The sequence below is a fragment of the Littorina saxatilis genome, linkage group LG14 (assembly GCF_037325665.1).
Source record: "Littorina saxatilis isolate snail1 linkage group LG14, US_GU_Lsax_2.0, whole genome shotgun sequence".
Classification (NCBI taxonomy): Eukaryota; Metazoa; Mollusca; class Gastropoda; order Littorinimorpha; family Littorinidae; genus Littorina; species Littorina saxatilis.
Window position 1 is genome coordinate 18,743,305 of NC_090258.1, and position 23,594 is coordinate 18,766,898.

General features: G+C 40.5%; 1 protein-coding gene across 1 annotated transcript; it reads left to right on the forward strand.

Moving 5' to 3' along the window:
- Positions 1 to 1,627: 1,627 nt before the first annotated feature.
- On the forward strand, positions 1,628 to 23,594 carry LOC138947290 (aspartate aminotransferase-like). Its single transcript, XM_070318739.1, has 14 exons — positions 1,628 to 1,816; positions 6,990 to 7,236; positions 10,289 to 10,406; positions 11,429 to 11,563; positions 12,566 to 12,693; positions 15,106 to 15,169; positions 16,266 to 16,305; positions 17,620 to 17,710; positions 18,344 to 18,409; positions 19,269 to 19,382; positions 20,665 to 20,747; positions 20,984 to 21,137; positions 21,465 to 21,641; positions 22,187 to 23,594. Exons 2-14 carry the CDS (start codon positions 7,114 to 7,116, stop codon positions 22,235 to 22,237), a joined length of 1,344 nt encoding a protein of 447 aa, XP_070174840.1. The 5' UTR covers positions 1,628 to 1,816; positions 6,990 to 7,113; the 3' UTR covers positions 22,238 to 23,594.

A 23,594-nucleotide genomic window follows, 5' to 3' on the forward strand; every position in this document is an offset into this window, starting at 1 on the left:
CACACACTGACACACACACACACACTGACACACACACACACACTGACACACACACACACACTGACACACGCACACACACTGACACACACACACACACACTGACACACACACACACACTGACACACACACACACACACTGACACACACACACACACACTGACACACACACACACACTGACACACACACACACACTGACACACGCACACACACTGACACACACACACACACTGACACACACACACACACTGACACACACACACACACTGACACACACACACACACTGACACACACACACACACTGACACACGCACACACACTGACACACACACACACACACTGACACACACACACACACACTGACACACACACACACACTGACACACACACACACACACTGACACACGCACACACACTGACACACACACACACACTGACACACACACACACACTGACACACACACACACACTGACACACACACACACACTGACACACGCACACACACTGACACACACACACACACTGACACACACACACACACTGACACACACACACACACTGACACACGCACACACACTGACACACACACACACACACACTGACACACTGACTACACACACACTGCCGGGCACACACACACACACACACACACACACACTGGCACACACACACACACACACTGACACACACACTGACACACACTGACACACACACACACTGACACACACACACACACTGACACACACACACACACTGACACACGCACACACACTGACACACACACACACACTGACACACACACACACACTGACACACACACACACACTGACACACGCACACACACTGACACACACACACACACTGACACACGCACACACACACACACTGACACACGCACACACACACACACACTGACACACGCACACACACACACACTGACACACGCACACACACACCAGGGTGTGCACACATACACAAACACACAATTACAAGCACACCACACACACTCCACAGACCTATAGGTCCCTGCATATACAGATACGTCTGTCTCACTCTGTGTTTTTTTCTTGAGATATTAAATATTAACTTAGCGTCAAATTTGTACATGTATACCAAATAACCTATCAAACCTTAAAGTTATAGTTATAACAAGCTTACAACAATTCACATTCGCATTTTTGTGTGATAATTAAGGGCCTGGAGTAATTTTGTCAAAATGAATCATGTTGTTATGTAACAATTCAGTTACACATGAGTGTTGTCAACGTTACCTAAATTGTAAGGATAAACTTTACTAGCACCAGTTAAAATGGCAAACTGAAGCGCTCGTTTGTTCAGAACGACGTCAAAAAGATCTCAGCCGGCCAGCCTGGTCAGTGTTTTTTTTTCCAAGGTTCGTAAGTAAGAAAAATAGCAGTTGGTATGATTTTGTCTAATGCATCTGTTTTATTACAACCAACTATTGATATTTTAAACATACGCTGATCATTGTAGTCCATCAATTATCATTTAATCATCGCATTCTAAGAAAGAGCAAAATTCTCACTTTGCGCGCGGTTCATTTCCAGAATCGCGTAGCGCGAAGTTGGAATTCCAACAATGGCGGCCATAGTTGGAATTCCAACAAAGCGCAGGTCAGTTCCGGAAAAGCGCCACTGACTAGATGGGACGCAACAGAAGTAAGGGAAGTGACCTCCCTTGGACACCAAATAAACATTGCGGAACACTTGCATTCCGGCGACTTTGACACATTCAAACTTCTCAAATTCCCATGATATGTCGATCTGGGGGCGAGTTTAAAGATTTCGTCATAAGCGTGAGTAAATTAGACATTACGCATGCTTGGGAATCCAAAAAGTGCTCGTTATAAGCATAACTTATTCGTCACAAAGAATTCGTTTCAAGCATTTTTTTTAAGCATGAAGAAAGAGGTATTCAGTTGGGAACTTAAGGGGAGACCGGGCAGGCAAAATGAGTTATTTTTGGTCTCATGCACCTTTTTTGGGTTGTTGCATTTTTCACACCTTTGAACATCCTGGAATGCATTCAATAATCTGCTTTTGTCATTTTAGACATGTATTCATGTAAATAAAACCATTTTCAAACCGATGTTTTGTTGTTTTTGTCTGTGTTTTATCAAAACAATCGAAAAAATGGTCTACTTTGGATACTCCGTGCTGGTAAATGTGCGCACATGACATGACCCTTCGCTGTTCAAACTGTGTGGAAATTTCCGTTCTTCAAGATGACGTCATCGCCGTTGGGGAATTTCCGTTGACATAGGCACAAAGAGAGAGAATCCGTTCCAACCGAAACCCCGGAATTAATATATGCAAATATATGTAGGTCAAAGGCATTTGGCGCAAGCGCAGTAGACAACTTATCAGTCCCCCGGTGTCAACAAATCCATGACTTTTTCACCGATTTAGCAGCATTTTTCAAAGTTTTGAGCTGCGGAGAACAACCCTAACATTGGAAATGTTCGGCATAGTGGCAAGAAATATCAGAGAAAGATGAACCAACAGCAGCGAACAGTAGAAGGAAGTAACAACACTCCGAAATGAACCAACATGATCGTATTGAAGCAGACGACATTCTAAGATTCTTGACTCGACGGGGTGGGTTTTGCTTCTTTCTCTTTTCGATCTTGTTTGTTTGACAACGTGATTTATTGCACATTGTTATGTTGTTGTTGTTGTTGTAAGAATGTGTTAGGGTTTGCAGGTAAATGATAAACAGTTTGTGTCTGAAGTATTTTGCGGGTTTCTTGATCCAATTTACTGACCATGCCGCCGCCGCATCCCCCCCCTCCCTCCCTCGATCATCTCTGTGATATCGTCTTCACAACCCCTATTTTATTGTTCTTCGCTGGCCAGTCATTGAGAGCTTACTATGGTGTAACATGTCATCATTATTCTTTGTCTGGGGTCAAACTGAGAAGCAACATCTGAGCGATGTACGACTGACACAGTTTCTGTTTCTGGTCATTGACCGTAGGAAAATAAGTACCCTACTAGAGAGCGTTCTCTAATTCTAAAGGATTGGTTTACACCAGCATGGCTGACCAACCTATCATTGACAGCAATATTGTTGTCAAATCTTTTCCATTAACTAAGGAATAAAAAAATAGATCCAATTTACTTCACCAAAGAAAAAAAAGAGTTAAACTAAAGGACTGGGGATGCAACTCATGAATCAAAAGCATAAAGATCACCTGCAAACAGTGCTAGGTTTAGGAAATCTGAAAATGTATACACACACACAGAACACACACACACACACACACACACACACACACACAAAACAGACAACAGGCAAGAAACAAGCAAATACATAGCAAGTGTGATGAAATAAATTAATTTTAAAAGAAAAATATGAAAAGAAAGAAAGAAAGAAAGAAAATAATTCAGCTAGTTTAGGTATTAGTTCCTGTGTGTATGTGATTGTGTGGTTACTCAAATCCCATAGTAAACTTGACATGTAAATTTTGTGATAGGGGCCGGTATGTATATATGGGATAACCTTCTGTGAGGTTTAGTGTGTGACAGGGTGACAATACTTTGATTTCTTTTGCTTTTTCGTGGCTGCTTTTATTTTCAATTATTTATCATTATATATATTAAAACATACACTTTTTTGTCATTAAGTTGTGTGTGTTTGGGTATTAATAAGTAGTGCAAATCCACATGTAATGAGTATGAGTCACTGTTAAATTAATGAATGTCTTTTGTGTGTGTGTGTGTCTGTCTGTCTGTGTGTGTCTGTCTGTCTGTCTGTCTGTGCGTGTGCGTGCGTGTGTGTGTGTGTGTGTGTTCGTCAACCGACATATGTGGGTACGAGCCGCTGAGGTGGTTGTAAGAAAACCCGCCTGGTTCAGTGGTTGGGGGCTGATTGGGATTTCTGATTTACCGGCCTAGCCAAAAAGTTGAGGTACACCCCATGCAACATGGTCATTTGCAAAATAAAGTACAAGCACTTGTTGACGTTTATATTGAGTCTTAAAATTTGCAGCTTATTACAAACAAAAACCATGGACAGTTGTATCAAATATTAAATCAGTGTTTGTGTATTTATTAGGTTGGAGCAAGGGGAGAGCCAGTCCTCCTGTGGTGGCAGCGAGGAGAAAGATTGACCTGATGGAAAAGTTTGCTAAACCGGAACTACCCTCTTTCACAGCAGAAACATCAGCTTTGCCATCTTCTGACCAACCATAAGAAGATACAGATACTTTGCCATCTTCTGACCCATCACAAGCAGATATGGATACTGGTATTGTGCAACGTCACTCCGCTGACATGTGTTGGGCTATTGTCAACATTGATCAGTTCAATCTATTGCTGAAAGGTCTATATCCTGTGCTGAATGCTTGTCTGATAGCAGTCTGATTATGAAAGAAGGTGATGCATCAGCCCAAGGATTTGCACAGGCCCTGCATCTGGAGTGCATATGAGTGTCCATTCAAGTCTGCAGTTGTTTACTCTTCTCCCGGTGTTTGCAACGCTTCGGGTGGTAAAGTTGCATTTAAAATAATCCGCGTATGACCATGTTGGTACATGGAAAGGGACATTCAGCTTTATAGAAATTTGCTGCAGTGTTAGGATTGAGCACAGAAATACTGTAATTAAAATGTTGCAACTTTTGAATGGCTTGATAGCTTTGTTCCATTTGTGTATATATAATTATGTAATGTTGATGATTTGTGAAGCATCATTTCTATGCAATGGAATAAGAAATCAGTGCATCCGTTGGGTTTTTATGAGTCTGACAGTTTGGTTCTGATCAATATTTTCATATCAGCACAAACACAGATAATTGACTTTTTTAATGTTTTCATATGATTTTTTTTTAAATCAAAAAAATCTGATAATTTGATTATCAAATCATTTCCCCTTCATAGTTAAAGTGTTATTCTGGTTAAAAAAAACCACCCCATTAATTCAAGCTCTACTGTGGTACTAGTTTACCGGGGTACTAGTGAGACTCTTTTACATGCTGTTTTCTCTACATGTAATTTGAGACAAAATGTGGTAATTAAAATGTTGTAACTTTTGAATGGCTAGATGGATTTGTTCCAATTTTGTATATGTTGTTTATGATTTGTGAAGCACCATTTCTGTGCATGGAATAAGAATACAGTGGATTCCTTGTGTTTTTATGAGTCCGACAGTTTCGTTTTGATTCATATCTGCACTAACATAGATGAGTTTTCAAATGATTTTTTTTTTAAAAAGTCCGGATAATTTGATCGTCAAATCATTTCCCCATCATAGTAAAGTGGTTATTCTTATAAAAACATATCAATTCAGGCTGCACTGTGCTACTAGTTTGAGTTACTGGTGGGAATCTTTCAAATGCTGTTTTCTCTGAATGTAATTTTCAGACAAACATCTGTAATTAAAATGTTGCAACTTTTGAATGGCTTGATGGATTTGTTTCATTTTTGTTTATGTTGTTTATGATTTGTAAAGCGTCAGTTTTGTGTATGGAATAAGAGTTAAGTGCATTGGTTGGGTTTTTATGAGTCTGACAGTTTGGTTCTGATTCATGTTTTCATATCGGTACAAACAAAGATGGTTGTTTTCATATGATGTATGTAAAAAAATCCTGATAATTTGATTGTCAAATCCTTTTCCCTACATAGTAAAGTGGTCATTCTGATAAAAACATATGAATTCAGGGTGCACTGTGCTACTTGTTTTTTTTTATGTACTGGTTCAAATCTTTAAAATGCTGTTTTCTCTGAATGTAATTTTCAGACAAAACGCTACAATTAAAATGTTGCAACTTTTGAAAGGCTTGATGGATTTGTTCAGTTTTTGTATATGTTGTTTATGAGTTATACAGCATCAGTTCTGTGTATGGAATAAGAGTTCAGTGCATTGGTTGGGTTTTTATGAGTCTGACAGTTAGGATCTCATGTATTTTTCTTATCAGAACTGAACCGGTAACTGAAAATGCTAAATTAAAATAATATATTGCTTAGAAATGCTTTTCGATACACAGAATTATTAAACACACACATATTGCTGCAAAGAAGAAAAATTGGATCAAAACATGCATTGGTTCACAAACTGTAACATTTAAAAAAAAAAGCACATTTTATAACGTTTTTCTCACATTTTGGTGAATAAAACCCCCCAAAATTGCTTTTCACTCAAAATTTAAAATGGTTTCCCTTAATTAGGTTATTCTGCTTGCAAAAATCAAACAAGCAGCAAGCTGTTTCAAAAAGAAAAAAAAGTGCTTACCTACCCTGTCCCCCCTTAAAACTAATACGTTAAAAGTCAAAATTCGTAACTGGTTAAACAGACACTTTGAGTTTGACCGTGGTGGCAAGTTTAACTTGCTGGCGTACATGCGCACTGATAAGGGGTCTCTGCTATTTCTGTAGAGTCATTAAGGGGGACGGCTAGAATGGTCAGGTAAGCGAGGCCAAGTTAAAGTTTAATCGCACAGGCCGAGAGATGCAGGTAAGCGCTTGTTAAAAGTAAACTTTGTGTTCATGTTCAGGCGAGTCTGTCTGTCGGCCTGTGTGTCTGGCTGTATGTCTTTTGCTGTCTCTTGTTTCTTCTGTCTCACTCTATGTTGTTGTTAAAGGTTAGAGAGCTATAGGGTAGTGCCATTGTGTGTGTGTGTGTGTGTGTGTGTGTGTGTAGTTGTGTGCGTGCGTGTGTGTGTGTGTGTGTGTAGTTGCGTGCGTGTGTGTGTGTCTGTGTGTGTGTGTGTGTGTGTGTGTGTGTGACGCAACTAGCTATGGCGTTTGTGTGTGTGCATGTGCCGCAACTAGCTATGGCGTGTGTGTGTGTGTGTGTGTGTGTGTGTGTGTGTGTGTGTGTGTGGATGTGACGCAACCATCTATGGCGTGTGTGTTTGTGTGAGTGTGAGTGTGTTTGTGTGTGCGTATGTGTGTGTGTGTGTGTGTGTGTGTGTGTGTGTGTGTGTGACGCAACTAGCTGTGCACATAAGCAAAACTATTTTCCCCCCAGCAGAACAGCACATATGACAGCGCCATCGGGTAACAGTTACAACAAGACATCATAGACGGCAGCACAGTCTGCACCAACAACAGCAACAGCACCCACACTTTCTACGCCAATAACACCACACAGTACCATGGCCCAAAACCCAAACGCAAGCAAAGATGGCGGGATGAGGCTGATACGAGATGACCTGGTAGTGGCCGAATACGGCGGTGCCTCCAACCTTATGTTCAACGAGCTGGTCAAACAATGGATTGTGAGTACAGCCCAGTGTGAACGCTCTTTACTTAACTCATTGTCTCCCAGGTACGAATATATCCGTTCCCACTCATATGGCTCTATCTGACCAGGTACGGATATATCCGCTCAGACTGTTAGCTTCAGTCGCTTCCTGTAACGTCCATCTAACGCCTGCATTCCATCGTGTTGATACACAGTTACTACAATTCTGAGTGATCGGCTGCAGCACAGTACAGCTGGTCTCGGCTAAAAAAAACCTTGGTCAACATAGGATGGGTAGAAAGTGTTGAATCTAAGATACCCTTATTCCTGTCGTTTTCTTCAGGCCTCAGCATAGGAAAAGAGCATTATTACACCCCCGGTATAGGGGTGTGTATAGGATTCGGTCGATGTGTTTGTTTGTGTGTTTGTGTGCGCATATAGATCTCAAGAATGAACGGACCGATCGTCACCAAACTTGGTGAACAGGTTCTATACATTCCTTACAAAAATTGGGACCAGTCAAACACACGGTTAGGGAGTTATTGGTGGATTAAGATTCTACAAGGACTTATAGAGGGACATATTAATGGTCAAAGGTAAATAACCTTCTCAGTTGGTGGCAGTGAGAATGGTTATTTCCCTTTGACCAACGGGGGTGTTTTTCCTACCTCGGAGGAATTTCTTGTTTTACCTGGTTACTTGCCAGAACTAAGCAGCTTGACCGCGGCCGAATATAGCGGTGCCTCCAACGAGTTGGTCAAACACTGGATTGTGAGTATACAGTGTGAACGCTCTTTGCTTCATTCAAAGATAACCCCTATTCCTTTCCGCAAAAAGCATCATGCCACCACACACGTTTTCTTCAGGCCTCTGCATAGGAAAAGAGCACCCTGTTACTTGGTTGCATGCCGAAACTAAACAGCTTGGCTGCTTACCGTGCATAGTGAAAAATTGATTCTCAAACTTATTCCGTAATTAACATTTATGTCAAGCTGAAGTAAAACAAACAAGTCGCGTAAGGCGAAATTACTACATTTAGTCAAGCTGTCGAACTCACGGGATGAAACTGAACGCACTGAATTTTTCACGAAGACAGTACAGCTTCGTCAATCCCCGCGTGAAGGAAATCGCTCACCTCCCACCTGCAAAACGTAGTGATGTTGACACACCAGATTAGCGCGGTAGCATATTGTGCTAAGCAGGAAAGCGCGCTTTTCTGTATTCTTGTTAACTTTTTGAGCTTGTTTTGAATACAACCTATCATATCTATATGTTTTTGGAATCAGGAAATGATAAAGAATAAGATGAAATTATTTTTGGATCGATTTCTTAAATTTTAATCGTAAGACTAATTAATCTATTTTCGTTAATTGTGATCACATTTTAAGAGTAAACATAACATATATATATATATATATACGGCTTGTGTCTGTCTGTGTGTGTGTCTGTGTGTGTGTGTGTTCACGATGCACGGCCAAAGTTTTCGATGGATCTGCTTCAAATTTGGTGGGCATATTCAAGTAGACCCCGGACACAACCTGGTCGATGAGAATTTTCAACACGTGCTCTCAGCGCACAGCGCTGAACCGATTTTGGTTTTTCTGTTCATCTTCCAAGATCCATTCCCAGTAACTCTTCCTTATCTTCTCCAGTGTTTTGCGTTTATCTCCCTTCCTTCGTGTGGCGTCAATCCATATTCCCGTTACTATTTTTAGAAGGTCACTGTCCACAACGCTTTCATCTCAGGGAAGCCGGATATTCCCGTTACTATTTTTAGAAGGTCACTGTCCACAACGCTTTCATCCCGGCGAAGCCGGGTATTCCTCTACTTCTTCCCGGCGAAGCCGGGTATTTGGCCCTGCTTCTTCCCGGCAAAGCCGGGTATCATTCGGCTCTACTTCTTTCCGGCGAAGCCGGGTATTCATTCTAGTATGTATATATTTTTAGATTCAGAATGGGATGAAGAATACGATGCAATCAATTTTAAATCTGTTTGTGAAAAATCGATTTTAATGACAACTTTAATTAGCAAACTCATTAATTAATTTTTAAGCCTCCAAGCTAAAATGCAATACCAAAGTCCGGGCTTCGTCGAAGATTACTTGACCAAAATTTCAACCAATTTGGTTGAAAAATGAGAGCGTGACAGTGCTGCCTCAACTTTCACGAAAAGCCGGATATGACATCATCAAAGACATTTATAAAAAAAATGAAAAAAACATCTGGAGATACCATACTCAGGATCTCTCATGTCAAGTTTCATGAAGATCGGTCAAGTAGTTTTCTCTGAATCGCTCTACACACACACACACACACACATACACCACGACCCTCGTCTCGATTCCCCCCTCTACGTTAAAACATTTAGTCAAAACTTGACTAAATGTAAAAAGCAACAAAAAAAGCAAGCAATGATGCCGAGAGGAGCTCAAAGTATCCACCTTATAGTGGCGAATATAGCGGTGCCTCAAACCTTTTGTTCAACGAGTTGGTCAAACAATGGATCGTGAGTACAGCCCAGTGTGAACGCTCTTTGCTTCATTCAAAGATAACCCCTATTCCTTTCCACAAAAAGCATCATGCCACCACACACGTTTTCTTCAGGCCTCTGCATAGGAAAAGAGAATCCTTTTACTTGGTTGCATGCCAAAACTAAACAGCTTGGCTGTATTCTTGGTTGCATGCCGAAACTAAACAGCTTGGCTGTATTCTGGGCAGAGTGAGACATTGATTCTCAAACTAAAGTCTACAGTAGTTAAGCAAGCAATTGACATGAAAATACTTACCCACTCAATCACTCTCCTATACCCACTCACGCATGTACTCACTAACTCACTCACTCACTCACTCACTTACTTACTCACTCCTTACCCACTCAATCACTCTCTCATACTCACCCATGCACTCACTCACTCACTCACTCACTCACTCACTCACTCGCTCACTCGCTCACTTACTCACCCCATCCGTCAATTAAAGAAACCAGCCAACCATCCATCCAATCAACGAACCAATCAACAAGCCATATCCCATTCACCCCTAAACCAGCCAATCAAACAATCAATGAACACACCTGACGTTTTCAGAAAGCCGGGAGAAAGATCTACCATTTCGCCTTCGGTCAGTCACCCTTCAAGGTCATGGACATAGCAGTGGAGGCTTTGAAACAACACGCTGGGGAAAACGCTTATCTGGATGTCCAAGGTCAGTATACAGGGTCAAGGTGATTTCACAAGGTGGGGTCACAGTTCAGTGTAAACGTTAGAAGTCAGGCAACACGACTATTGGAATCGGCTGGTGTGAATCAAATGCCTATAGATCCAAATGTTCCAGGTGAGAATAAAGGGTCAAGGAGATTTCAGTGTCACAGTTCGAGGTTTAAAGGCATATGTACTCGATGACTATACACGCTAATTGCTTTACCAACAGCTGGAGACATGCTAAATTAAGTTCCCTGCAAAATATTGTGGTCTAGGACCCCTTCAATGTTGAGATATGTTAATTTTCATTTTGATCTGGATCGTCCTATTTATAGATTTGGCAACACATGTAACGTTGATGCAAGGGAGCTAACACCGCGGCTTTGTTGACATCCTCACTTTTTCAGAGGCTAGAACAAGCTGTAATGCATATATTATGGTCCGCGCATGGTGACATATCGTCATTATATGGTCTTATGGTGCGTTTGACATCGATTATGGGCAAACTACACTTTGTAAACACGGGAGCGCGTACATATGCCTTTAAGTTTGAGTTAAGGGAGCATAAGTATGAGAGTCGACTGGTAAGTGTATACTGGTAGAGGACTTTGCAAATTCATAAATCCTAAATCTGTATTACCTACATAATTATATTCTGACATGATCAGTTTAGACTAGAAACAGAAGTAATGCGTTCGTGGTTTATAACATTGTTTTCAAAACTTAAGCATTGTTTGAACTAATACACATAAATGCATGTAGCACATGGTATTTCAAAATCAACTGTGTAATTAGATAGCTGTTGTTTAAAATCTGTCAGAAAGACATATAGACAGACAGGCAGACAGGCAGACAAACAGAAAGAGATCGAGACAGGCACTCACAGAGACAGACAGGCAGACAAGAAAACACTGAAATACTCTTTGCTTACTTTTCGATGTATTGTTTAATATATTTTAACATCATTTTACATGTCGGTCAACCCACGTCGTACTACGTCATTGAAACGTACTTTGACGTCAACAGGTTTGCCAGAACTACGTCAAGGAATATGTCGGTTTCACGCGAGGTACGACGATTTGACCATCGACCCCTCCCAGATCATCGTTGGTCCAGGAAGCAAGGAGCTCATCTTTCTTCTGATGAGCGTCTTCAATGGCAGTACGTTTTACGATTTAAATATTATATTGGAAAATGAAATGTACATAAGAAGATTGTGAGTATTGTTACAGTCGAGATGAACAGATGAAAAAATGGCAGTAGACCTATGTTTTCAGCCTATATTTCTGTGTAAGCTAAAATAACTAGCATGTCAGGTAGAGCTCTATTCACAAGAACTAGAAAACACAGGGACTCAAGAAAAAGAAAACACAGAGAACTCATCTTTCTTCTGATGAGCGTCTTTAATGGCAGTACGTTTTCAAGCAATATTTCTGTGTAAGCTAAAATAACCAGCATGTGTGGTAGAGCTCTATTGTCAAGAACTAGAACACACAGGGACTCATTTATCATCTAGGAAGACAGAGAATCAAAAATAAGTATAAGACTTCTTTGGGATCAAACTCATTTACTTATTTAATTTAATGGCGTTTGGGAAGAAAGGACTAAGTCGCACAGAATACTTTCATGTTAGAATTTACTGACATATTTATATTTTAAACTCTGTGAATCTAGTTACATTTCAAATGGTTTTGAGATATTGGAGAAAAAAACCACAACAGGGCAGGTTACTTTCCTCACAACTCTGCAGTGGTTGCTGTGTTATTATGTGTGTTTTATCTCCCTTGTCTCTCTCTCACTCCCCCTCTCTCACTCTCTCTCCCCCTCTCTCTCTCTCTCTCTATCTCTCCCCCCCCCTCTCTCTCTCTATCTCTCTTTAAAAATGTTTTTAGTAGATCAGTAGTGGATTATTAGTAGATTAGTCCCTCTTTAGGGCGAGAGCCAGATGCAAAAAAAAGCATATCTATGCTTATTCTTGTAACCCTCGTAAAATAAAGAATTGTCATTGTCATTTTCTCTCTCTCTCTCTCTCTCTCTCTCTCTCTCTCTCTCTCTCTCTCTCTCTCTCTCTCTCTCTCTCTCTCTCTCTCTCTCTCTCTCTCTCTCTCTCTCTCTCTCTCTGTTTTTTTTCTTTTTCAAAAATGCTCGTCTATGTTTTGCCAGACGTTCTGATCCTGTCCCCGTCGTGGACAACCTACAAACCTCAGGCCCTGCTAGCCGGACACAAGCCCGTCATACTGACCGTGGGGGTGGAGTCGGAGTGGAGGGTCACGCCTGAGATCTTGGAGGAGGTAGGTACGGCCGCAGTGGCGTGGTGGTAAGACGTCGGCCTGGGTGGTAGGACTGGGTGGCCGAGTGGTAACGCACTTGCGCTCGGAAGCGAGAGGTTGCGTGTTCAGGCCTGGGTCAGGCCGCAATTTTCTCCCCCCTTTCCTAACCTAGGTGGTGGGTTCAAGTGCTAGTCTTTCGGATGAGACGAAAAACCGAGGTCCCTTCGTGTACACTACATTGGGGTGTGCACGTTAAAGATCCCACGATTGACAAAAGGGTCTTTCCTGGCAAAATTGTATAGGCATAGATAAAAATGTCCACCAAACACCCGTGTGACTTGGAATAAAAGTGTAAAAAAATTCCATCTCACACGGCATTAAGTCTCAGGGCTTGGAAACATGAATACACGCATGCAGGAAAAAAAAAATGGGTAGCGCCGTATACTGTATGGCAGCTCGCTTTCCCCAGGGAGAAAGCAGCCCGAATTTCTGTGAGGTTACCCTCATGGACTATATAAAATCTTATCCTCCTTATCCTTTATCCTCTTAATTGGAAGGTCGTGAGTTCGAATCCCGGCCGCGGTCGCCTGGTGGGTTACGTGTGGAGATTTTTCCAACCTCCCAGGTCAACTTATGTGCAGACCTGCTAGTGGATTATCCCCCTTCGTGTGCAAACGCAAGCACAAGACCAAGTGCGCATGGAAAATATCCTGTAATCCATGTCAGAGTTCGGTGGGTTATAGAAACACGAAAATACCCAGCATGCTTCCTCCGAAAGCGGCGTATGGCTGCCTAAATGGCGGGGTAAAAACGGTCATACACGTGCAAAAACACGAGTGTATCAGGGAGTTTCAGCCCACGAACCCAGAAGTAGAAGAAGAAGAGGTAGGTACACGATGGAAGGACTTTCTCTATAGAAAACCAACGCACACACCAAAAAATCACAATGACATCCATAACTATAACAATAACAACACTGTATTGTCCTTTACATTGAATACATTAAAACGGAAAATTGTCTTCGACACGTCTAACCTGCCTGTCAACGATTATAAAACACCATCTTGTAATCAAACAATCGAGGAAGCAAGCAAGCATATACATATAAACTAAAATGAAAATGAAAAGAAACACACTGACAAACTAATACCAAACAGAAACCAAACAAAATTAACTAACCAACTAACCAACCAACCAACCAACCAAACAAACAAACAAGAAGGCAGCTAAGCAAGCAAACAAGGAAACAAACTTATAGAAACCAGGTAAAGGAACAATATCATCGTTTCTGACCTATCATTGGGGGATCTGCGTGTGGGGGAAGGCTGGGGGTGTCACTCGGATGCTGCCTGTTCTTCATGACCTATCGTTCGGGGATCTGCGTGTGGGGGAAGGCTGGGGGTGTCACTCGGATGCTGCCTGTTCTTCATGACCTATCGTTCGGGGATCTGCGTGTGGGGGAAGGCTGGGGGTGTCACTCGGATGCTGCCTGTTCTTCAACCGCTCCCCTTACTCCACTAACTGACCTCCTTAGAAATATGAGGATAGGCTGGGATCCAATAATTCCTATTATTAACATCTTAATTTTTTGGGTTGCGCTCTCTCGTTTCCGTTGCGATGATAACCTAAAAAGGTTCCTGCAATGTATCGATCCTGATCCTAATCCTGATCCTGATCCATTCTTAACCCTTCAAGGACAAAGTCATATCTCACGGCAGTTCAATCAATATGAGGCTTATATCGCGCGTATTCCGTGGGTACAGTTCTAAGCGCAGGGATTTATTTTTTTTATTTATTTTTTTATTTTATGCAATTTATATCGCGCACATATTCAAGGCGCAGGGATTTATTTATGCCGTGTGAGATGGAATTTTTTTACACAATACATCACGCAATCACATCGGCCAGCAGATCGCAGCCATTTCGGCGCATATCCTACTTTTCACGGCCTATTATTCCAAGTCACACGGGTATTTTGGTGGACATTTTTATTTATGCCTATACGATTTTGCCAGGAAAGATCCTTTTGTCAATCGTGGAATCTTTAACGTGCACACCCCAATAATAATGGAGGCCAAATGCACCTCTGTCTTGACGCTGGCGTATACAAGTGTCCTGAAATGATATGATGGAGGTATCACAAACAGCGACTGTGCGTTTTATTTTGGCGTGTCCTAACTTCCATTACAGCGAGGTTAGTGACACGATTTGAATGTTAGCTTAGTTTAAATGAAAACATTGTTGTTCTGTGAAGTAATCGCATTACAACTTTATATTGGGATCCTTCCGGAATAAATTGAAAGACAAGAAACATGAAACAAATTAAACAATAATCTTTGAAGTGAGTCTGTTATGACCATTGACAATAATCATGGATGCTTCACTAAACATTTACAGTTTCACACTAGCACCGTCTCATGTCTCGTGTTCCAGGCAATGTTGGCCCAAAAGCGGAAAGGTCCGTCGCTTCTGATCATGACCAACCCATGCAACCCGAGTAAGTTCCCTTTAACAATTTTTTCTCTTTTTACATTTAGTCAAGTTTTGACTAAATGTTTTAACATAGAGGGGGAATCGAGACGAGGGTCATGGTGTATGTGTGTATGTGTGTATTTGTGTGTGTGTGTGTGCGTATGTGTGTGTAGAGCGATTCAGACCAAACTACTGGACCGATCTTTATGAAATTTGACATGAGAGTTCCTGGGTATGATATCCCCGGAAGTTTTTTTCATTTTTTCGATAAATGTCTTTGATGACGTCATATCCGGCTTTTTGTAAAAGTTGAGGCGGCACTGTCACACCTTCATTTTTCAATCAAATTGATTGAAATTTTGGCCAAGCCATCTTCGACGAAGGCCGGACTTCGGTATTGCATTTCAGCTTGGTGGCTTAAAAATTAATTAATGACTTTGGTCATTAAAAATCTGAAAATTGTAAAAAAAAAAGAATTTTTTATAAAACGATCCACATTTACGTTCAGCTTATTCTTCATCATTTTCTGATTCCAAAAACATATAAATGGGTTATATTTGGATTAAAAACAAGCTCTGAAAATTAAAAATATAAAAATTATGATCAAAATTAAATTTTCGAAATCAACTTAAAAACACTTTCATCTTATTCCTTGTTGGTTCCTGATTCCAACATATAGATATGATATGTTTGGATTAAAAACACGCTCAGAAAGTTAAAACGAAGAGAGGTACAGTAAAGCGTGCTATGAAACACAGCGCAACCGCTACCGCGCCAAACAGGCTCGTCACTTTCACTGCCTTTTGCACTAGCGGCGGACTACGTTCAGTTTCATTCTGTGAGTTCCACAGCTTGACGAAATGTAGTAATTTCGCCTTACGCGACTTGTTTGTTTGTTGTTTTTATTGGGTTCAGGACATTTTTCAGTCCCACCCATGCTTTGATAAACTTGCCACACAATTCTCTCTCTTCTTCGTTTATTTGTTTGTTCTAAACAACAGGTTAGACATGAAAACCAAAAGCATCTCATTTGAAAATTGCGTAGTAACTCTTAATTCACCGTCAAACAATTTTGTCCCGTGTCATTATTTTTGCTGTTGCATGACACGTTTCTCTTTCAGCTGGCACTGCCTACTCCGAAAATGACTTGATAGCACTGAGGTAATGCTGAGTGGAATTGTACGTGTGATTTTTAAAAGAAAATACCAGAGTGAGAGAGTGAGTGAGAGAGAGAGAGAGAGAGAGAGAGAGAGAGAGAGAGAGAGAGAGAGAGAGAGAGAGAGAGAGAGAGAGAGAGAGGGAGAGAGAGAGAGAGAGAGAGAGGGAGGGGTGGGGTGTGTTGAGAGAGAAATATAGGGGAAGGGCTCCTAATATGGACCACTTTTTGTTTCATGCTGATAACTAGCTTGTTTTCTTGCGAAGAAGTTTCATTTTGTGTTTGGTAGTCCTTCTCTCTTAGGTTAACCGTTAGGCCTAATTAGAGTGAAATAGCTTTGATAGACATTCACTATTCAGCAAAAATTAAATACAGAAAAAAATCACAAAGGGTCCATATTAGGAGCCTGTGCGCCTAATATGGACCAGTGAAGCGGCCTTCACGAATCACTGTAAAAAGCCCCCTATATTTCAAAATAACATGATACATATTATTGTACAAGTCAGCCTAATTAAAATTTAATATGCTCTAGATTTATCTGTTTCAGGTTGATGAGAGCATTATTTGAAGCACACCAGGAAACTAAAGAAGCTTATCAAAAACAGAGTGAAAATAAGTGAAATTATCAACTTCCACGAAAAGAAGACTTTTTGTTGCATTTTTTTTAAATCTCAAGGGCTAGTTATAAGTTATTTCCAGCAAGCGTCTTAATGAATTAATGAAAATAGCCTTTAGCTTTTATTTTCTTCGATTTGTTGAAGGTGGTCCATATTAGGGGACTCGCACATACTTTGAGATTTTGCTATTATCTTTTTTTTGCAGTAAAAACTCGGGGTCAACACTGCTAAAATGTAACAAATACGGTTTTAGCTGTCATATATAGCAATTATTGTGTTATAAAAGCTTTGGCTGTGGACAGAAACGAGTCCGTTTTAGGAGGCAAATTTAGAGTGAACGCTGCCAAAAGTGAAAAAAAGAAAAAAGTTTAACGGTTTTGAGATTTCTGTTTCTGCAACTATTTTGACATGTGCAACTTATCCAGAGAGGGTGAATACAGCGAATAAAACTTTTTTGAGCGCTCTTGCGCCGTTAGTTTGTCAGAACAGAAGGTGGTTCATATTAGGAGCCGGTCCATATTAGGAGCCCTTCCCCTACTGTGTGTGTGTGTGTGAGTCTCTGTGTGTGTGTGTATGAGTCTGTGTGTGTGTGTGTGTGCTAGTGTGTGTGTGTGTGTGTGTGTGTGTGTTTTATAATTATGATGTGATGATTTGAAGGTACACCGGGTAAAACACATGTTGCACGTTGTTTCTAATCAACAGCACTGTCTTCCGCAAGTATGACGTCACTGTTCTGAGCGATGAGATTTACGCACGCCTGAGTTACGACCAAAATCATGTGACTCTTGCCAAGGTATACACAAGCATTTATCTATTTATTACATTTCTTATTTCTTTGTTGATTTATACCTAAACTGACGAGAAATAATTGATACGAATCTGAGATTTGCGCTTGCAAAAAAGTGCGTAAACACAGTTAGTTAAGGAAGCTATTCTTTCTTAGAAATATAATGATATTTGCAGAAATCATTGCAGTGACTTAACTGAGTCTAGCGGACATTTATTTTTCAACCCTTCACTGCTCCTTTTCAGAAATGTTTTTAGTCTGTATATTTTGCATTGGCACATGCATTCGATCCCGCGAAAAGAGCTGTTCTTAATATCCCAGGCCTGGTTTCAGATTTATCATCGGTTTAGATTTATCATCTGGTTTCAGATTTATCATCTAGTTTTAGATCTATCATCTGGTTTCAGATTTTATCATCTGGTTTTAGATTTTATCATCTGGTTTCAGATTTATCATCTGGTTTTAGATTTTATCATCTGGTTTCAGATTTATCATCTGGTTTTAGATCTATCATCTGGTTTCAGATTTATCATCTGGTTTCAGATTTATCATCTGGTTTTAGATCTATCATCTGGTTTCAGATTTATCATCTGGTTTTAGATCTATCATCTGGTTTAAGATGTTGTCATCTGGTTTCAGATTTACCCTGAGGGAACCGTGTTGAGCACTGGTCTGTCCAAGTGGGCCAGCGCTGGGGGATGGAGGGTAAGTCCATGTGAAAAACAACAACAAGAAATTCCTCTGAGGTAGGAAAAACACCCCCGTCCTTACCATTCTCACTGCCACCAACTGAGAAGGTTATTTCCCTTTGACCATTAATATGTCCCTCTATAAGTCCTTGTAGAATCTTAATCCACCAATAACTCCCTAACCGTGTGTTTGACTGGTCCCAATTTTTGTAAGGACCGTCTCAGGAATGTATAGAACCTGTTCACCAAGTTTGGTGACGATCGGTCCGTTCATTCTTGAGATCTATATGCGAACACAAACACACAAACACATCGAGCGAAACCTATACACACCCCTATACCGGGGGTGTAACAACAGCAAGAGCAAAAGTCAATCTGTTGTCAATGTGTTCATTGTTGGAGTTATATACTTGTCTTATTCTTCCTTTTCTTTGATGTAGGCAAGTGACGAGCTATGGTCTGAATCGCAGGAAAGATAGCTCTGACCAAGTGCCAAGCATTTCCAAAATGTCAAAAGGAAACAGCTGAGTCTCTAAAAAAACTTAATTTTAGATTACATCACATAATTTAACTTAATCTCATTAAAATAACAAATGTTGTCGAAGCACAGCGGTATACTTTTTTATATTAAAATTTTTTTTTGATTTTAAAAATTGAAAGTTTTGTCTTAAGTTTGCTGAGCCATCTCCAAAATAGCTCTAGTCATGCACCTAAGGGCGCTGTGAGAAACATGGACAACCATTCATACTGCTGTGCTTCGAAATCAATTGTTATTTTAATGATTTTAAGTTAAATTATGTGATGTAATCTTTAAAAATTAAATCAAATCAATATAATCATATTTCATATTATTGTGTGTTATTTCATTGTATCAGCTGGGCTATCACATCTACCCGAAAGAGCTGTCAGCACTGAAGGGTGGAGTGAAAAGCGCGGCCAGCCATACATACAGCTGTGCTCCGGCCCCTGTACAACACGCTGCCGTGCAGGTATTGTTTGGTCAGAGAGAGAGAGAGAGAGAAAGAGAGAGACAAGACAAGACAAGACAAGACAAGACAAAATCTTTATTATCGAGGGTAATAGATAAGCAAGAATCAGAGTTCCACACAACCCCAAAACTAGTCAAGGGTATTCATACCCTTTCAGGAAAAAAGTAAAGGGTTTTTATACCCCTTCCAGATTTTTCACAGGGTATGAGTGACAATCGGTGTATCCATGAAATGTCATTTTTTTCCCAGAGCGTTTTGCGAGGCATTTTTTTGAGCAGGCGACAGCACCGGATAGGCTAAAGCGAACAGTGCCATCGAGATGATCAGTTTAAAGATATCGCGCAGTTTGAGGACAAGGGAGGCAACCTCTGCTTCACGGCGTGTCAGTGTCGACAGAGGAGTGGCACGAACACGGCGTGTACTTTAGTGGTCTCAGTAGAGCAGGCGGCCTGCGTGTCGTTGCTTGTAAACTAGCAAAGGCTATACCCTTTCAGCGTTTGACTTGTACGTTTTTTTTTTTACCTCTTTGGAAGAACACAGTTACGTATTTATACCTCTTTAGAGAGCATCTCGTACGTGATTTGGAGGGTCAAAGGGTATTATACCCTTAATTCTACGTGATGTGGAACCCTGCAAGAATATTGCTTTTAATATTAAGAATATTGAGAGAGAGAGAAAGAGAGAGAGAGAGAGATAGACAGAGAGAGAGACACAGAGAGAGACAGAGAGAGAGAGAGAGAGAGAGAGAGAGAGAGAGAGAGAGAGAGAGAGAGAGAAAGACAGACAGACAGAGACAGACAGACAGACAGAGACAGAGACATAGTGAAAGAGATAGAGAGAGAGAGACAGACATATAGACAGACAGACAGAGACAGAGACGGATAGAGAGGCAGAGAGAGAGAGAGAGAGAGAGAGAGAGAGACAGAGAGACAGAGAGAGAGAGAGAGAGAGAGAGAGAGAGAGAGAGAGAGAGAGAGAGAGGAGACAGACTCGGACAGAGAGAGAGATAGTGGGTGGGTAGGGGGGGACGGACGGACGGACAGACAGGCAGACAGACAGACAGCGAAAACGAGTTTTAAAGGATGTATGAAGATATTTCCTGCGACCTGAACAAGAACAGTTTAGAAGAAAAGCTATTAACCGGGCATTTTTCGGCTGCAAACAAATGAATATATTTAACACGTAACTGCCACAAGGCATAAACGATGTTTGGTAATAACTCTGCGCCGTAAACGTTATGGACATATTTTTTTTAATCATTTTTTATTTATTTTTTTAACAGATTTTTAGAGACGAGGCGGCCTGTGATGACTACATACGTCACACGTCACGTGTCATGGCGGCTGTGGCAGAGTTCTGCTACAGGTGATTTTTGCTGTTCGTTTCGGAGTTTAACTTTGCTGAATTGAGCATGTCGTATATGTTTCAAATCTATAATAAACTCTCGCCGTCTCTTCAAATAAAACAAGCGAAGCCTAATCAAGCAGTTGTTTTTACTAAGGTGAAGAAAGGTTATTGCTAAAACGAAAAGGATCATAACTTTAAAAGTGTCATAATTTAGGATCATTTTGATTTTGATTTATTGTGATTTTTTTCCCCAGAGAGCTCAGTTCCATTGGAGTGAAGATGGTGAAACCAAAGGCAGGATACTACATCTTCCCTGATTTTGAGGTCATTCGGCAGCCTCTGCGCCAACGGGGAATCCAAACTTGTGAAGAAATGTGCACTCTGATGCTCGCAGAGTGTTCAGTCGCAGTAAGTTTGTCAAAATTAAGAGCAATGTTAAATCAATTAACTGTCTCAAGATTAAACCATTTTACACGAGGACAATACAGTTGATAAGGCCAGGTATTCGCTCTGTTGATCTAGGGATTGTATTCTGTTATTACTCTTCTCGAGGTTTTGGAGTGACAATGAGGGTGAGATTTTTGGAAATAGACGTTTTCCGGAGAAAAAAATATCTGGGGGAGTTTATGTGCCGTGCAAGATGTGCGCCCCTTAACAAAATGTATTTCTTTTCTTTCCTTTCTGTTCTCCATGTTCAATTCAGTTTTATCATTCTATTTTGATTTCAAATTCAAGGTGATGGCAGGAGGTCCGTCCTATCTTCGGCCAGTGGAGGAACTGACGACACGCTTGTGTTACGTCCATTTTGACGGAAGTGACGCATTGAAGAAAAGCCGTGACGTCAGTCTTGATGCACCGCTGCCTCAGACTTTCGTGCAAGACTTCTGCACCCCTGTCTATGACGGAATATTGGTTAGTATTTAATTTCGCTTGATGTACTTTACAATTTACGATATAAAAAGCAAATCTGGCAAAATTCAAAAACAGTCAAATTCAGGTTACCTGTCCAAACTCTGCAGACGGGGAGAACTGTGTACGATATTTTGTTTGAACTGAGGTGAACTCGTAGAGAAAAGCGATACTTTTGACTTTGAAATTCAACTCACCCCATACACTTTATGTTCATGCTCGAGGGACATTTCTACACGATGGACTCGACTGACTGTTGACAGACAGTTAATTTGGGATACTGTTCCTGAATTTTACCTCAACATTGATCATAGAGATAACTAATGGTAAGAGATATCTTTGAGATAATTTTTATTCATTTAGTCAGTAACTGTAACAGCAAGTCATATTTTTGTTGTGTTGTGGATTACACTGGCAGCATATTCTTTTCAACTTTTTTTGGTTTGAATTTGGTAGGAGAAATATATTTGAATAATAATGTCCTCAATTTGATTAATTAAGTCAGCTATCTCACTAATCTCTCTTATTGATTTTAAATTGCCTTTCAGTCCCTGAAATCCTGGGTCAAAGGGCTACTGAGTGAAGCAGAATCTTCGTAATCGGGCACTGACGCCGTAACGATGACGTCAACAACATCACCTTAAGGCCTTAAACAGAAGTTTCAGTCAATATTACACACACCCCTTTACAAAATTAGAGATGTTGATTTTGTTATTCTTTGGACAATTCGTATAAGTAAGAATACAGGTTTTGGCATTTTGTGAAAGTATAATGCAATGTTTGGCGACACCTTATTCAAACCTTATTCAAACCACAAGAAAGTTGGAGCACTCTGCTGTAATCCTAGCAAGACTTTCGGTGGTTTGACATACGTTTAGGCGCTGCCTCAAACAACATCCCTGTAAATAAAGTACTTTAATGCACACAAACATAATAACCCCCCCAACATTTTTTTTATTTTTTTAAAGTTTGGTTGATATTATGTTGTTTTTGTAGTGCTAATTCTTGTAGTTCCACCAAGCTTGGGTTTCAGTAGCTTGTTTTCCTGTGGACGCATGTTCCATTGTATGCAATCTTAATGCGTATATGTTTGGCAGGCTCTCTATACTCCGTATATTTTTAAATAAAAAGAAAACACACCAGTAACCAGGTTAGGTACGTTTATATCTATAATCAATATTTCGGCACGTCACTGCCTTTTTCGGGATGGTAAGCTTATGGAAAGAATATATTTTCAGTATATTTGTGTCTTGTGCTTGTTTGGCGCTTTTTGTCTGCGCTCTAAGTGCGTATCTACGTTATAGATGAAATGCTTTGTCCCCTGTTTAGCTTGATCATCATCAGTATCAGCATATAGTATGAGTAGTAATTAATAAATCAGACATTTTCAGCCGATATACCCTATTGTTGTTTACTGAGCTATCTTATTAGCATTATATCATTAGAGGGACAGGTAATAATTACTTAATGATCGGATATGTCTCAGTTAGTGGTATTAAAAGCTGTGGAAGATTAGTAAAATACAAACACCACAAGAAAACCCACCACCAACGCAACCACCACCACCACCAGTTACAACAAAAACCACAACGAATGAACAAACAAACATAAAACATGTACGAAAGTCTAAACTGCTCAGGTGCTCCAGACGAAGAGGGATATAATTATGTACTGGAAACATGTGCAGATACTTGCGCCTGAGAGAAGCGCGCGAGGTTCAGAACTAAGAGTGTGGTGTAGCATCGAAATAACTGCCATCGTGGTAATCTTTGTTGTTGTTTTTGTAATGTGATACGACATGATTGCCTCGACCTCGCATTATCCCTAGTTGGACAAATGTGATTTAGTGTTCTGCTATCTTTTTCTTCTTTAACGATTGTAGATCCTTACTGCCTAGTTTTTGTGTGTAATACAGCTTGCTATAATTATATAATGCAAATAAATACTTTGTCTAGA

Excerpts from the sequence above, each read along its gene's own strand:
- LOC138947290 (XM_070318739.1), top strand. The coding sequence starts at position 7,114 with ATGGCCCAAAACCCAAACGCAAGCAAAGATGGCGGGATGAGGCTGATA. Across the intron at positions 17,711-18,343 it reads ATCATGTGACTCTTGCCAAG|ATTTACCCTGAGGGAACCGT; the intron begins GTATACACAAGC and ends ATCTGGTTTCAG. Across the intron at positions 20,748-20,983 it reads GTGGCAGAGTTCTGCTACAG|AGAGCTCAGTTCCATTGGAG; the intron begins GTGATTTTTGCT and ends TTTTTTCCCCAG.